This window comes from Capra hircus, chromosome 2 (assembly GCF_001704415.2).
Source record: "Capra hircus breed San Clemente chromosome 2, ASM170441v1, whole genome shotgun sequence".
Lineage (NCBI taxonomy): Eukaryota > Metazoa > Chordata > Mammalia > Artiodactyla > Bovidae > Capra > Capra hircus.
The window spans coordinates 486,274-502,131 of record NC_030809.1 but is presented as its reverse complement, the minus strand read 5'-3'; the positions used below and the strand labels follow the sequence as shown (position 1 = coordinate 502,131).

General features: G+C 54.3%; 1 protein-coding gene across 1 annotated transcript; it reads right to left on the bottom strand.

Moving 5' to 3' along the window:
* On the bottom strand, positions 1,915 to 15,618 carry NECAP2 (NECAP endocytosis associated 2). The gene is made up of 8 exons (XM_018054684.1): positions 15,467 to 15,618; positions 13,207 to 13,307; positions 10,705 to 10,809; positions 10,538 to 10,619; positions 9,481 to 9,589; positions 6,821 to 6,998; positions 3,980 to 4,064; positions 1,915 to 3,172 (listed from the first exon to the last, which is right to left on the bottom strand). The coding sequence occupies exons 1-8, from the start codon at positions 15,556 to 15,558 to the stop codon at positions 3,124 to 3,126; spliced, it is 801 nt and encodes a 266-aa protein (XP_017910173.1). The 5' UTR covers positions 15,559 to 15,618; the 3' UTR covers positions 1,915 to 3,123.

The following is a 15,858-nucleotide window of genomic DNA, read 5'->3' as shown; positions in this document are numbered from 1 at the left end:
GGTGCGCAGGCCTCCCACTGCAGCGGCTTCTGCTGTGGAGCACGGGCCTTGTTGCCCCGCAGCACGTGGACTCCTCCCGGACCAGATACCCAACCCGTGCCCTGCAGTGGCAGCATGGGCCTCACCGCTGGACTGCTGGGGCAGTTCCTGAGGCACATTTTACATTAAGGGCACAGACCAGTGCCTTGCAGACGTAAGCAATAGCTGTTGTCACAGAAAGGGAAAGTGAGGCCCCAAGGAGCAGGTTAAGTGACCTACCAAGGCCATCCTGCCATCAAGTGTGTCCAGACCCTTCTTTTCCTCTGACTCCCATTCGATGCCCTTCAGTCACCTTTTGTATTAGTTATCTATTGCTGCCTAATGATACCACTGCAAACTTGGCAGCTTCAGACACATTTACTCACTCGGTTTCAGGGTTCGGGGGTCTGGGCACAGTTTGGCTGGGTCTCTGCAAGGCTGCTAAGGCTGGGGCTCATCTGAGGATCAACCGGGGAAGGGTCTGCTCCCCGGCTCAGGTGACTCTGGCAGCGTCCAGGTCCTTGTAGACCGCTGACCTGAGTGCTTCAGCTTCTTGTTGGCTGTCAGAGAGGCCGATTTTCCCACCTCGACGCTGTGGCCCTGGGACTAGGGCAAGTCACGCGACGTGGCAGTCGGCTTCTTTAAAGCCAGTGAGACAGAAGTTGCGATCTTATAGAATCATGAAGATATCTTGTAGTCTCAAAACCCTCAAACCCAATACCTACCTCCTATCCCCAACCCCAGCGTTTGGAAGCTCCAGTCAGGGATCTAAGTGAGGCAATGCATGGCTCAGCACTGAGGGCTGTCCTGGGGACCCCGGTCCCACAGCTGGGATTTGAGCTGCTGATGCACCAGACTGTCCCCTGCCCTACAGATCCCTCCAGGTGCTTTCCAGGTTGTTTTTCTGACTGCGGTTTCTTCAGCAGCACCATTGTGAGTAACAGTTCTGGATGCACTACCTGAGTCTCAGCATGGGCACCTGCTAGTGGTTTAGATGCCTCGTCCGAGTGACACCTGGCTTAAGGAGGCCGTGGCACACATTTTTACCATGAAGACAGTCTAGATCAAAGCCCAGGTCTGTCTCCAAGACCCAAGGGCTCACCTTCAACGGCACATGGCTCCTGTCAAGGGCCTCCTCTAACGCTAAGCTGCTTCTTTCCTAGCCTCGCAGCAGCAGCAGCAGCAGCAAGGCACTTAGAGAAGACAGGGAGTAACAGCAAACAGACAAAAAAGTCGACTGCTCCTGAGAATCCCTTGATGCAATTTCCTTTTCCTTACTTAAAGGGCAAGAGGATGCTCAAGTCCAGTTTTCTTTGTTCTTTGCTGTTGTCCAGTTGCTCAGTTGTGTCAGCCTCTTTGTGACCCATGGACGGCAGCACACCTGGCTTCCCTGTCCTCCACCATCTCCTGGAGTTCACTCAAACTCACGTTCACCATCCAACTAACTTCTCCTCCTCTGTCATCCCTCACGCTGCTTACCAGTCAGAGGGGCCATTTCTACAAGCAACGGTGGAAGCACATCTCTGTTACAGAGCCCACAGGCACGTAAACGCCACGGCCTTTATCTTGCTTTTAGGTCTCTGCCTGGACACCCTTACTGTTTAGGGACCTGCTTCCATGTGGAGGTCTTGGCAGGAGGCAGGGCTTGCCCCCCACATTAGAGGGCAAGAAGCCCAGAACGTCCCAGAAGGGCAGAAAGGCTGGACTCTGTAACCAGAGACATTACTGGTTGCCTTAGGGCAACAGGGCCAAATCCCCCCATTCTGGCCAACCTGTTGCTGTGGCCCCAGTCTTAAGTCTGGACGTGGGTTCAGTGGTAAAAGGCGGTGTGTGTCCTGCAGAGGCATCCTGGAGGAGTTAGCAGCCATGGTGCCAAAAACACTTCCATCTCTGACATACACTGACAGAGTAGAAATATTTATTTTTATCTTAGAAATCTGGTCCCACCAAAAGGCCAACACTTTTTTTCAGTTCATCATCTAGACCTTTCAAAAAAGAACGCTTTCAATTAAAGAGGTAATGGATGTCAACAAAAGCGATTTTAGAGGTGTGCTCAGATAAAATTATTTCCTATAAACCAGGAACACAGGCAAACCTAGACTTCCAGCTGCTTCAGACTCCTCCTGTCACGTACAGTCCCCGAAGGAGAGAAGGAAGGAAGGAAGGAACTGTCTGCAGACAAGGCACTTCAGGAAACACCCGGGAGAGAGCCCAAGTCCGCCAGGAACCACGCAGTGAGCCTGGGAGCCCACACGGCTGCCCGCGACGGCAGGGCCAAAGCCCTCACCTCCATGAGAACAGCAGCCACTCTGGCCCAGATGCAGGCCTAGCTGCCGCCAGCACCTGCCTCAGCCCCGCCCTGCCCACCAGGCCTTGCACACACGGAAACCAGGCCACGAGGTTGAGATGAACACTGCTCCTGAAGCTCAGAGCCGCTCCTGCAGCTGACAGTGAGGAATACTTTCAGAGGCTCCTGCGGGGGCAGGCTGCCAGGGCATGCTTTTACAAAGACCGTGAGTTAGTGCAGATCAGCATGTCAGCAAAGCAAACACTAAAAGAATTTTAAAAGCTGGTTAATACTCTTGGTTTCCCTCCTGATCGTCTGTTCAGGCTGCAGCCTAAAAACCTTTCAGAAATCAGGGAGGAATCCCTCCTCCTGACGGGAATGGCTACAGCCGGCACATGTGCAGAAAGGCCCCCTCCAGACAGCGATCATGAGACACCTACGGCCTCCCCAGACGGCTGGTCTGAACCCAGGCAGCACACTCAAGCCCTTCTTTTGCTTTGGGGGCTTGTGTTTAATAAGAGTCATCACGATGGAAGAGTCTCAGAGTCTCTCTCATGTCAAGAGGACAGACGGGGATAGGCATCCAGGAACTCTTCTTCCAAGCTCTGGTTGCAAATTCGAATCCCAGGCAACAGTGTGACACGGGGCCAATGTACCACCCAACATGCCCAGTCTGTCGAGAGAGCCAAGTAAGGAGGAGGAGAGGAGACTCATGTTCCCAACAGAGGCTGGCCAGGGAGCACCGCATTCTCCTTCCTTCAGCCCCGACGAGGCGGCTCCTCTCCAGAAGTTGTATGAGGAAGAGAGTCACATCCAGGTCAGAACTGGACCCAGCCTGCACCTGGCTGAGTCTGGCTGGAGGTCGACCTGGGAAGATAGGGACGGGGTTAGATTTCAAATGTTTGGAAATACAGAGCACAAGAGATGTTAACTTCTCTCTAGGCAGAAAGAACTCCAAGAAGCCAGTCCCTGAATGTTCTAGGGCAGGGGTCAGCAGACTACAACCCAGGACTAGACCAAATCTAGTTTTCTGCCTGTTTATGTAAATAAAGTTTCACTGGTACACAGGTACATTCACTCACTCACATACTGTGGCTGTTTTGGGCTGCAAGAGTGGTGACGAGGAGCTGGGATAGAGACCAGCTAGCCTGCAGTTTAAACTCTGGCTTCCCGGTCCTTGAGAAAGTGTGTGCTGACTCCCGGCCTACAGCCCGTCCACATAACAATGCTGTGTGGTTAGCATCTTTTCACCCTGACCCCTAGCAAAGGCTCGAAATTTTAAGGAGGCAGAAAAGGCAGAGGTCCCATGAGGATGGGCCAATGCCAGAACCCTGGTGAACTCGTGGCCCAGTGTCCTGGGGTAGCTAGTGCGGAGGAGGAGATTAGAGGTACTGCTGACAAGCCAGAGTACCTGGTGAGGTGATTGAAAGGCCAGAAGGAGCTGCAGAGGTCAGCTCCCGGCCATTCAGCAGTGGAAGGCAGCAAAAAGCCTTCCCACAGAGAAGCGTGCCACCTGGAGTGGGCACACTGGGGCTCCATCCCCTCACTGGCCTCAAAGTGTCTGAACCGGTGCTCTTGCTCCCGACGTCAGAAGGCAGGCGCTGGGGCGACCCCAGGTTTGAAGAGTAACAGCCCTGGCCCCAGTCCCAGCACAGAGAACCTGATCCTCCTCACCCTGTGGATTTGGCAAAGTCTCCCCAGATGTCGGCGGTGGCAGTGGTGGCAGGCTTGGGCTGTGGCCAGGACACAGTGGCACCTCCTACAGACGTCCCCAAGTCCGACGGGAAGGAAGAAGAGAGAAGGAGATAGTGTCAGAGACCTCCCCTCTGGCTGCCTCAGTAACCTGGAAATCAGACTCATGATTTCCAAGGTGCTGAGAAAGATATGCAGAGATGTGCTTTTTGGCAACAAAACACCCACAGCCATTCACATTTCTGCTATCTTCTGACGAGCCCCTGAGGGGCTCCTGGAGACAGCGCAGAAGGCCACATACCAGGTGGAGGGGAGGGTACCAGCGGGGGCGGGTCACATGCCATCACTCTATCTGAAGGAGACCTCGCTCCAACCATTTATGCTGGAAATCTGTTTAAAATGTGCTACCTCCTGACTTCTTGGATGAAGAATGCTCATCAAAACTGCAACACTATCTTTATATAAAGTCCTCAGGCCAGTGTCTGGCTCAACTAGCTGAGAAAGTTATGTGCCAGACATGTACCAAGTCCTAGGAGCCAAATTGTTATGGGGCTGGGGAGTCTTCCAGAAGTACCAAGTGGGCGTCTGTGTGGGTGTTGTCATCGGGTGGAGGGCACGACGGGGCGGCAGGGCCTGCTTTTCCAGCCCCTCCCCCAGTGGTGCCAGCACCCCTTCCTAAGGCCCTGTGCCAGCCACCTGCCTTCCCACCAGCTACGTCTACTGTCTAATGGGCCAGAAAAGCACATAAAGCGAGGGCCCTCCACAGTTCAGCAGTTCAGCAAGTTAAACCCTCAGAGAGCCATAAAACTTGGGCTTCCCTGGTGGCTCAGATGGGAAAGAATCTGAGGTCAAGAATCTGCAGGTAAAATCCACCTGCAATGTGGGAGACCTGGGTTCTACCCTGGGTGGGGAAGATCCCCTGAAGGAGGGCATGGCAACCCACTCCAGTATTCCTGCCTGGAGAATCCCATAGACAGAGGAGCCTGGTGGGCTACAGTCCATGGGGTCACAGAGTTGGACACGACTCAGCGAATAAGCACGTAAGTATTTAATAGACATTATCTCGTCTGAACCTCACCACAGCCCCTGGGGGAAGACAGGCTAGTCTGTTTGACTTTATGCAGGTTACTTCAGCCTCAATCTCCGTATCTCTAAAATGGAGACGGTAGTGACGAATACTCTTCATAAGACTGACCGGTCTGAGGATCAAATATGTTAAACAAGTGGAGGGCTTCCAACAGGCCCAGCCAACAGTGATGCCGACGGCAATGGTGCAGTGCCACTCAGGCGAGAGCCGCCGCGCAGGGAGCGCGGACACTGCTCCAGGTGCCGCTCTGCGCGTGCGGTGTGGGCCGGCGCATTTGATCCTCACAAGAAAGCGGTGCTGCAGGCATCATCACTACTCCCTTCCTACAGACAGAAACTGAGGCACGAAGGAGCAGGCGACCTTCTGAACGTCACACAGCGGTAGCTGGACTGTGACCTCACTCAGTCTGGCCTGGGAGCATTTGGCAAGTGACCATGAATGCTGGCTAGTCTGGCACATCACATCACGCGGCCCTGGAAGCAGAGGCCTGGGGCTGCGCCTGGAGTGCCCTCAGACACTACCTGGCGTGACGCAGGGACTCCACGTTGGCACTGGACGTGCATCGGCCACAGATAGAACGCCCGAGACTGTGGCCCTCAGACCTCAGTGAGCCCCCAGCAGTGTGAAGTGTGCAGGTTCCCGCCCCCGTCCCCAGGATGCCAAGCCCAGCGGTCCTGCGACCTCACTGAGAGTGACTCCAGGGGCTGGGCAGGCGCACTCCCTGACTGCTGTTCCTGCCGTTCTCTTGGGGTGAGGGATTCCCCACAGGGCTGAGGTTTGAAGCCTGACCTCCAGGTAAGCCCTACCCTTAAAAGGGAAAGAAAGCAGGCTTCCTGTTGGGATCCTCCCCCAGCCCAATATCCTGGTCAGAGAAAGGGGTCTGGAGACAGTCAGCCAGCCCAACGAAGACGAAGAGCATCACACCGGCCGGGCAGGCAGGGTGGGGACACTGAGGGGCCAGGCTGGCCTCCCAGCACCTCCACGCTTGGCACAAGGCACTCATGTCCAGAACCCCGGGTCTCCAGAGGTGCTACTCACAGCCTGGAGCGAGCGCCAGCGCAGCTGCTGGGGGAGCTGCCTCACGGCGTCTAGCGCCCAACAGCCTCGCTGAGGAGCCTGCTTCAAACTCAATCTCCAGGTATACTTCCCACCACCTGCCGTGGAACACTCGTGTGGCCTCCATCTCCCTAACACACCAATGTTTAAAAGTCGAAGTCCTGTTCCTGCTCTTCTTCTGTCTGGAGCGCCGGCACCCCTGCCCGGGTCTCTGTCCCTCAAGGCCTGGTTCAGTGTCACCTCTTCCATGACGGCAGCTCTGCAGACCACGCGGCTGGTAGTGAGTCTGGTCCCTGCGCACTTGCTCTCTGCGCTCAGGATCCCTCTCTTCTGCTACGAGCAGACTGAGCGTCCAGTGACCACAGGCCACGTCGCCATCACTCACTCACTCAGCGAGCAGCCTCTGAGAGCCAGGAGGCCACGCGCTGATGGTTTCAGCCACGAGTGAGCTGTAGTCCCTGCCCATCAGGGCGGGACAGACACCGTGAAGCAGAAGTTGTGGGAAGAGAGAGGAAGCCTTTACCCAGTGTGGGCAGGACCAGCTTTGTGGCCCCCACCCTCCAGCTCCTCACAACGGGCACTAAGTGTGACCCATGTGGGCGAAGGAGGGAAAGCTGCGGGGCCTGCTGCCAGGGGAAAGAGGAGCCCAAGCTGTGGGGCCATCACCCTCGCACACTGACCTGAGCTGGGAGAAACTGCTGGCTGGACGACAGAGCCCCCCACAGACAAATGCTCCCCGGAGAGAGGGGCCAGGGCAGCGGTCTTTGCCCCTGGGGGTGGGGGAAGCAGGCTCAGTCCTCCCGTGCTGGTGGGCCGGGCGCGGGGCGTCCCGGCTGCGCCTTCCTTCTTCTTCATGCTCTAAAGAGAGGGGAGGAATGAGCATCGGTCAGCTCTGCTGGACCCCACTGCCATCAGAAAACTTCACAAGGTGACCCCGGGGCCCCAAAAGTCTGCATCACCAGGACGCTCAGCAGCCATCCACGCAGCACTTTCACCTTGAAAAGCTGTTTGTAAGAATCTTTAAAGCTGAACATATGACCTGATGCCCCTGCCACTCCACTCCTACATGGACCCAACAGAAACACGTACACGTGGGCACCAAAGACGCCATCTGCACACTGACAGCAGCACTCCTGTAACAGCCCCAAACTGGAGACCACCCCGACGCCCACCACCAGGCCACTGGAGTCCTTCCCATAATGCAGCCCGCTGCCACCGCGAGGATAACCCGACTACCCTCGGCAACATGGATGCCCTCACACATGCCAGGCTGAGGAGACGGAAGGAGTCACACACAGAGGAGTATGGAGGGCGCGAGTCAATCAACAAAGCGTTAAAACAACATCAGGATAGTGCTCACTCTGTCCTGCGGAAGAGAGCAGGGGAGGGGCTTCCAGAGTGCTGAGAGCCATCCTTCATCTGGGGGCTAGCTTGTGGGAGCAAACTTGTCTTTCCAACATTTATTTCCTCATCTTCAGCTGCACTGGGTCCTCACGGCTGTGCGTGGGCTTTCTCTCGGTGCTACGGCTTCTCCTCGTGCGGAGCACGGGCTCTGCAGCACAGGCTCAGCAGTTGGGTGCACAGGCTCAGCTGCTCCCCAGAATCCGGGGTCTTCCCGGACCAGCGATAGAACCCATATCCCCCGCACTGGCAGGCGGACTCTGAGCCGCGAGGCCACCAGGGAGGCCTGCACGTTTGTCTTTAAAGCCCACTGTGTCCCGCATTTATGATGTGTGTGCTTTTCTGTGTCTGTATCACACCTCAGCAAAACGCTAACAAAGACAAACAGAAACGTCAACACCGAGGCGAACCAGAAGCCAGAGCATCTCGGATATGAAGGTGGCATGGTGCCCACCTTGCCAGGAGAGCAGTCAAATGCTGAGATCCCGGACCAGAGTCAAGTGAACTGAAGTGAAAGTCACTCAGCCGTGTCTGACTGTTTTCAACCCCATGGACTGTATAGTCCACGGAATTCTCCAGGCCAGAATACTGGAGTGGGCAGCCTTTCCCCTCTCCAGGGAATCTTCCCAACCCAGGGATTGAATCCATGTCTCCCACATTGCAGGTGGATTCTTTACCAGCTGAGCCACCAGGGACGCCGGAGAATACTGGGGTGGGTAGCCTAAGCCTTCCAAGTCCTGGGTATGCGCACAGCTGTGCTGATTATTTCTAGCTCGACGACCCTGCACAAGACCCTCCAGCTCTCTAAACCTCCATTTCCTCTCCTGTAAAAGGGGAGAATGTTTAATCCGCATGAGAAGTGCCCTAAAAACACTACCTGGCAAACAGGTGATGCTCATTAAATGTTAGTTTCCTCCCAGCAAGACAGAGATTCACATCCCAACCAGTCCACTGGACATGACCTGGGTTTTCTCTTAAGAGACAGTTGGCCAACTTCAAGGGTCCCAAATCATCACCAGCAGGAAGCAGAAGAGAGGAGAAAGAGATAGTAAGTGAAGCGGAAGACTGTTATTTCAGGGTTACAAACTGTCTTCAGAAACAAATCCACTAGGTCCTCAGGTCCCCCAAATCATTCAGCTCCATCCCTACACCCAGGCAGAGGCCACATCTTGCAGTCCAGCCCAGCTCAACCTCTCCTGAGATATAGGGCCCCTCAGGACCATGACAAGGGAGCCCGGACACCACCGCCAGCAGAGCTGCCCGTGACCCCCAGTGCCCACCCGACGCTTCCCTACCAGCAGAGTGCTGCCGATCTTTTTTTCTTTTTTTAATTTGGCTGTGCCAGGTCTTAGCTGTGGTGCGAGGAATCTTTTAGTTGCAGCATGTGGGATCCAGTTCCCTGACCGGGGACTGGACTCGTGTCCCCTACCTCGGGAACGTGGAGTCTTAACTAAAGGGCCACCAGGGACGTCCCCAAAACACAACTTGGGATGAGTACGTGGTCCCCCCTGCCAACAGCCAACACAGAAACATCAGCTATGTCAGCAAGCAACTGACGTTTCTCAACTCAAGAGGCTTTGCACACGCCAAGCCCTCTGAACCGCCCTCTGACCTCTCTTCCCTTGCTCGTAGGTCGCTTCTTCCAGGAAGGCGTCTCTGGTTCCCCCTAACTCTAGGCTGCAGGACTCCCCACCCTAGTTCACGGCACTGAAGACATCCCGAGGTCACAGAACCTTCCCGCCACATAATCACATCTTGATTCCCTCACCTCAGCTCCACTCTGAGCTCTGTGATAGCAGAACCCTCTTTCTCGCCCCCAGCGCAGTACCTGGCATTGGGCTGCTGCTCAATACCCACATGGTGGACCATGAGAAGAGCGGCGGCTCTGGGCTGGGCTTGGTGCGGTGGCCAAGGCTGCCGAGCAGGGGGCAGCACTCACCGCAATGTTGAGCGTGATGGTCTGGCCCTCCTTGAAACTTAGGTCCAATCTGGGACCTTGATCTGGGCCCTGGGCTTGCTTTGCAAATTCACACTGCTGCTTCACCCACCTGAGGAAAGAAGAGGAAGGAGGAGGTGGGGGAGGGGCAAGCTGCCCTGCGTTCATGCCCTTGCTCCAGCCCCGCCTGCCAGCAGCCCAGGACGCGGCTCTGACTTCAGCCTTGCAGGGGGAACTGAGAGCAGCTTGAGAATTAGGCCTGAACTCAAGTCCTGGCTTTGACACATAAGCAGCTGCATGTCTGTCAGTCTCCTCATCAGCAAAATGGGATGACGATTCCCTATGCCTTAAAGACTATGAAAATTTCACAAGGTCATTTATATGGAGGGTCCTAACACTGGTCTCCTGGAAATCTGAGAACCTGGTCCTTTCCTCCTCAGCATGTGGCGTGAAGACTAAAACACCGTCCAGGGGCTTAAAAAGTAGATGGTGAGAGGACAGACGCCCAGCCGAGTGGAAAGCAACAAAAAGGTCCCCCACCCACCAGAGAGCAGCGCTCCAGCAGCCACGCAGAGCAGAGGCGCTAGAAGCACTCACGTGAGCAGCTGCACACTCCCCACAGCCAGAGGTGGAGGCCTCAGATGGCGGGGAAGCAGGCTTTCCTCCCCTTCTAGCTTCTAAAGGACCAGCAGGGTGTGTGCTGAGTGGCCTGGGAAACCGAGCACTGCTTATCACAGCATGGAGGAACAGGTCTGGAAAGGCCAAGGGAGCCGGGAAAAGACTCCGGCTGCTCAAGGGACTGATGGGGCAGAGACGTGACACCTCCAATTCTGGGGCAGCTGACTAGGGATCAGAGATGGGCCTCAGGAAAAGGAGACCTCAGGGTAGAGATGAGGACTTGCAGAGTGCAGAGGGGACCTGTCTTAAAGGAGAAGTGAGTTCCCCTGAGGCTCTGCCAACAGACAGATCACACACAGCCACCTGGGTATCCTAACCTGGCACATCATGCTGTCCCAGGAAAGAGGGAGGAGGCATGAGTGTGTCTCCCGGAACCACTCACTTGAAATGGTCCTGCAAGGCAACATTGAAGTCAAAGGCGTCACCTCGGTCCCCGAAGCCAATTCCAATAAATGCCCGTCGCCCTGGGGGACAACACACAATCAATTCTACTTTCCAAAGGCAGAGAAAACCCTTCTTGGAAGAGGGAGCCCCGAGTCCCGAGCTTACCGTTTCCATCTTCGATGCGGATAACGAAGTACCTGCTGGAATCCGTCACGCTCTCCACAGCTGTGCCGGGAAACTGATCCACTGGGGCCTGAGCAAAGAGCTCCCCTGAAAGCGGAAGTGAGGATGAGCCTTGAGTTCCTCACAGCCTATTTCTATCCCATGACTGGGGCCCTTGCCCTACGAGGAAGATCGGCAAACCTGACTCTGGAATTCAAGTCAAACGCATTCTGGCTAAAGGAATGTAACAGGAATATAACCGGTGAAAGATTTAAGTCAGAGGTGGCTTACAGGTCAGATTCAGTTCTCAGTTTAGTATTTTCAATTTAACTACCCAACACTTCAAAATCAAATTACATGTAAAATAACCCAGATTTCTGGCTTCTCTTAAAATCAAAAGCTCTAGCAACACTGGGCTTCCACTTCCACGTGAGAATGATGGGCTGGAGCTGGTCACCGTTCTGTGTCTCACCCATTCACACCCACTGCCTGTACCGAGGGCCCTGGTTCACAGAGATCACACCTTCCGCATCAGTCTAGTACCTGAGGCAGGACTCGAGGGACAGGTGAACCCAGTGAAGAGGGGAGGTTTCTGCACTCTCAGAAGGACCTGAAGCAGGCTGATTTAATCTAATCGCAGGCCAAAAGAGTGACTGCTTTTAAAAACAGCTCTTCCTTGGAGGAGGAAATGGCAACCCACTCCAGTCTTCTTGCCTGGAAAATTCCACGGACAGAAGAGCCTGCAAGCTACAGTCCATGGGGTGGCATGACGGAGGGGGTTAGAGGGAGATGGATTGGTAGCAATAAACATGCAGAACTAAAAATACAACAAAAAACAGCTCTTGTAAAACGCATCCCCTTATCAACTATGGCTCTCTAGGATGTAGTGCAACACACACCTTCTGTGCGCATTTACAACTGGTGGTGTTTTCGAGTGTGCCGATCTCTGTTGATGAGTCGGGTATTGGCCAGTCTCTACTAAATGCTATGGTTCAGAGGTGACTGTGCGACCAAGGCTGAACGGACGCCAAATCTATGGGCCAAGTCTGTAGCTTCTTGCTAACCCCTCTGCGCTCTCTCGTTTGGTGCCTGGGGATCTGGGGTTCACCTGGACGCCTTCAGCCTAGAGCAGTGGTTCCCCATCACGGGTGACCTGGACCTCCCTTCTGCCAAGGGACATCTGACAATGTCTGGTGACACTTGTGACTGTCACAACTCGGGGGTGCTACTGGCATCTAGTAGGTATAAGTCAGAGATGTTGCTGAGTATCTTAAATACGACTTAGACCACAAAACAGCTGGCGCCAAATGTCACTACTGCCGAAGCTGAGACACCCTGGCCTAGAGTGACTGGGAAGTGAGGGACAGACATGACCCAGAGGGCGGGACCCCAAGCTAAGGGTGTCCTGGGGTGGCTCCTGCAGGTGAGGCTCAGCTCTGAGCAGTGGCTGGTACACCAGGTGTCCCTTAAAGGTAGTTCCCAGGGTCCCCAGAGAACAGGTGTTGCCATTCCCGTGTGCCGCCACCTGGGACGTCCCAGCTAATCTCGCAGCCAGCGTTCTCTGGGCAGCCCAGGCAGCCGTCCCTTCAAACTCCTCTGCCATCAATGCTCAGTCATGCTTGAAGCAAATCGGCGCTTTGGGTCACCTTGCAGTTCACAAAGCATTTGGATATCTATGTGCTCATTTTGTATTCCAACAACCCCATGAAGCAGGAGCTAATGTGATCCCCACTTCACCAAAAAGGAGGCCAAGGTGTCAAAGGTCATGCGGCTTGTCTAAGGCCCCACAGCTCAGACACAAGTGGTGCAGATCTGAGAAGAGGCAGCCAGTTTTGCTCACGAATCCTTGCATTTTATTGCTCCACAAAGGAAAACCTCTATGGTAGAAAAAGAAGACATTACAGAATGCTGGGGCATCTGACTGAGAAGCCCTGCGTCTGATTCCAGCTCCAGGCCATGTTGCCCTCCACAGCTCACCCAGAGGCGCTGGTGGCACAGGACTGCCAGAGATTCTGCCAAGGGTGACAACTGTCAGCTGACTCCAACACAGCCCAGCTTGGCTTGTCCTCTCACCACAGAAAGAGCTGAGAAGGACAATTTCCAGTTCTTTCAGTTAGCGGGTGTGGTCAGTCTGGGAAGTTACCATTTAGCCGATAAGCAGAATTCCTGATTAAGAAACCAAGCTCACAGCAGAAGTCAACATGTGGCTTATCTTCCAGACAAGCTCCAGGGCTTCCTACTTGGGACCAACCTGTAGGCCTTTTCTCTCTGGGCTCCCAAATTAGTATTTCCTTAAGGACGCCCAAAAGAACACGTGCTTGACAGGAAACACTTTCTTTTAAACTAAAGGTTGGGGAATGGAGTCAGTGTACAAGTATACCTGGGCTCTGATCTCCAGGACAGAGCCCCTGATTCCGAGTGGCTTGGCCAGGCCGTGGCCGCCCCTCCATTCACAAAGTGGCAGGCGCGGTCCCTCAGCCCCACGCGGGCCTCCCTGGCCTTTACCTGAGGTCCTGTCCTCCAGCTTGATGTAGGCCGTCTGGCCTTTTGCAGTGATCCGCAGCCGGCCACTCCAGGATGGCTGGTCCAGCTGCCACTCCGCAGCCCTAAAGGGACAAAAACCATTGTGTCGCTGCCAGAGGCTCCCGCTCCCCTTCTCCAGTGCTGGGGGTGGGGACAGGGGTGGGAAGGGCACGTGGGCTGCTTGCTCTAGACGGGGGCTGGCAGACGTCTCGGGAAAAGGACCACACGATCTCTGTCTGCACTCCTCACGCTGCAGCTGCAGGGGGAGAGCAGTCATACTGCATCACATGTTGGCGCTTCAGGCGTTCTAACTACGTATTTTCTACTGAGCAGGGCTGTATGTATTTCAGTGAAACTTTATGGACAATCTGATTTCCATATAATTTTCACATTCTGAAAAATTCTTCTTTAAAATGTTCCCCAACCATTTAAAAACGTAGAAACCATTCTTAGCTTATGCGCCAAACAAAAACACGTGGGTCATAGCTGGCCAACCCCAGTTCCAGATTATAGAGACCTTCTCTGAAGCAGAATTCTAGGTTTTTTTCTGTAGAGAAAGCCAACTACTAGGGCCCATGGTTTGCTGAAGACACTGCTAGGCTGTGGCCGTCACAGCAATCATTTGGGACCACTGAGACCATCTTGGAGGAAAAGGAGAAGGGGAGCAAGCGTTAGCAGACGAGCAAAGAAGAGCAACAGGGCATGTGGGAAAAGTGAATGGGTATTCAAGAAAGCTATTCTCAAAGGTAGCCTGAGAAGAAATAAACCCAGGAAACCACAGACCTATTGCAACGGCCTCTTTCAGCTCTTTTAAAGCATTAACTTTACATTTTAGTTCCATCTCAGTAAACCCCCCAAAAGCAAAAACCTTGGGTGTTTCCCAGAGGCTTTTCTTAGAAGTCCCTAAGCATATGCCAGGTCTTGGAGAGACATCATAACTGTGGACGCAGGTTGTTTTGAAGGCCACATAAATGCAGACTTTCAATTCACAAGTCAGCTGACTCTTCACAAGTTTCAGTTCCTCTTATTGGGACAAGGGGCCTTTAACTCAAGTTAAGCAGAGCTCTGAGGCTGAAGTGCAGGGGCTGGCAGTTTCCTTTTTGCCAACCTAGTCAGCCTTAACGCTTGGTAACCTCGATCTCTGGGGGACCAGACTCATCCTACTGAAGAGATGGAGGCAGATGACCATCCCTGGTTTGGTGGCCCATCCCGTTTGACCGCAGAAAGCAAATGAGTTTTTGTTCTATTGTTGCTTTCATATTATTTTTAAACTATGTCGTGGATGTACTAGGTGTTCGATAAAGTATTTGTTCACTAGAAAATCAGCTACGAGACCATGTTAACACAACTGAAAAGTAACAAGAGGCCAGAGACGTTGACACTCCGCCATTCTTGTGGTGCAGGCCAACCCTGTATCTCCAAATAACTTGGACTTGAAATATTGCTTTCAAGATCTTGCCCACCCCCACCCCCAACCCCGTGTGGCACAAAATAGCCATACGCTAGGTTATCCATATGAGACATTATCTTCTTTTAATATTTTTCCTCGTTAACAATGAAGACAAAATGCAATGGAGACAAAATGCAAACTGCACAAAGACATACGGTGACAGGAAGCATCCTCCCAACCCCCCTTTCCTCTGGCAGGGCAGTTTCCTGTGTTCACTTCCACATAACCTACATTAACAAACACGCCTTTTTGTTCGTCTCAGGTGAACATTTCACCAGACAAGTGCGGATGGATGCCTCTCAATAGCCAGAGGAGGTGATCAGGGCCCAGGTTCGTGCCAAGAAAGCTGGGCAAGGAAGGGCCCCTGGGCTTTCAACATCAGCTTAGAACTTCCCAGGACGGGTCCTCTGGACCGGTTCTGGGCTCCCCTTCCTTCCTTCGGGAATTTCTGCCAGTGACAGGGCTCAAGTCTTTCCAAGGATCCCGTCAAGGCCGTCAGCTAGCGCTGAAAAACAGGTCTGTGACACCACCACTCCCGACCATGTTTAGGTTCCCTAAATGCTATATACCGCCTTCAATCTTCCCCGCCGCCGGGACCCCATTCGTCGGACTGAGACAAGAGAAAGTCTGGGTACCCCTCGCGGCTCCGGCCTCGACCTGAGAGAACCGGCATGACCTGCGCCCGCCCCTCGCCCGTCAACTGGCCGGGCCGTCCTCTCCCACAGTGGGCGTGTGGGGATGGCCGGGGAGGGCTGAGGTCGTGACTAGCCTAGCCTGGCGGCAGGTGGTCACCTGTAACCACGGTTGGTGGCCCGCGGCGGGATGCGGTAGACGTGGACATCTGGCTTCACACAGAGAACCGACTCGTACTCCGCTTCCTCCATCTCGACGCCCGGAGCCCGCCGGACTTCCGGCTCCTTCCCCGCCCGACGGAAGTCGCGACTCTATGACTCACGTCAGGCTAGAGCGGCAGATCGCGGGCGTCAGCCGCTGGTCGCCGCGCGCCCTTTCTTGGAGACCCCGCCTTACGACCTGTGGCGGAAGGAACGAGGAGCCACCCAACAAACTGGGAAATTCTTAAAGAGATGGGAATCCCAGACCAGCTGACCTGCCTCCTGAGAAATCTGTATGCAGGTCAAGAAGTAACAGAACTGGACTTGGAACAATGGACTGACGGCAAATGG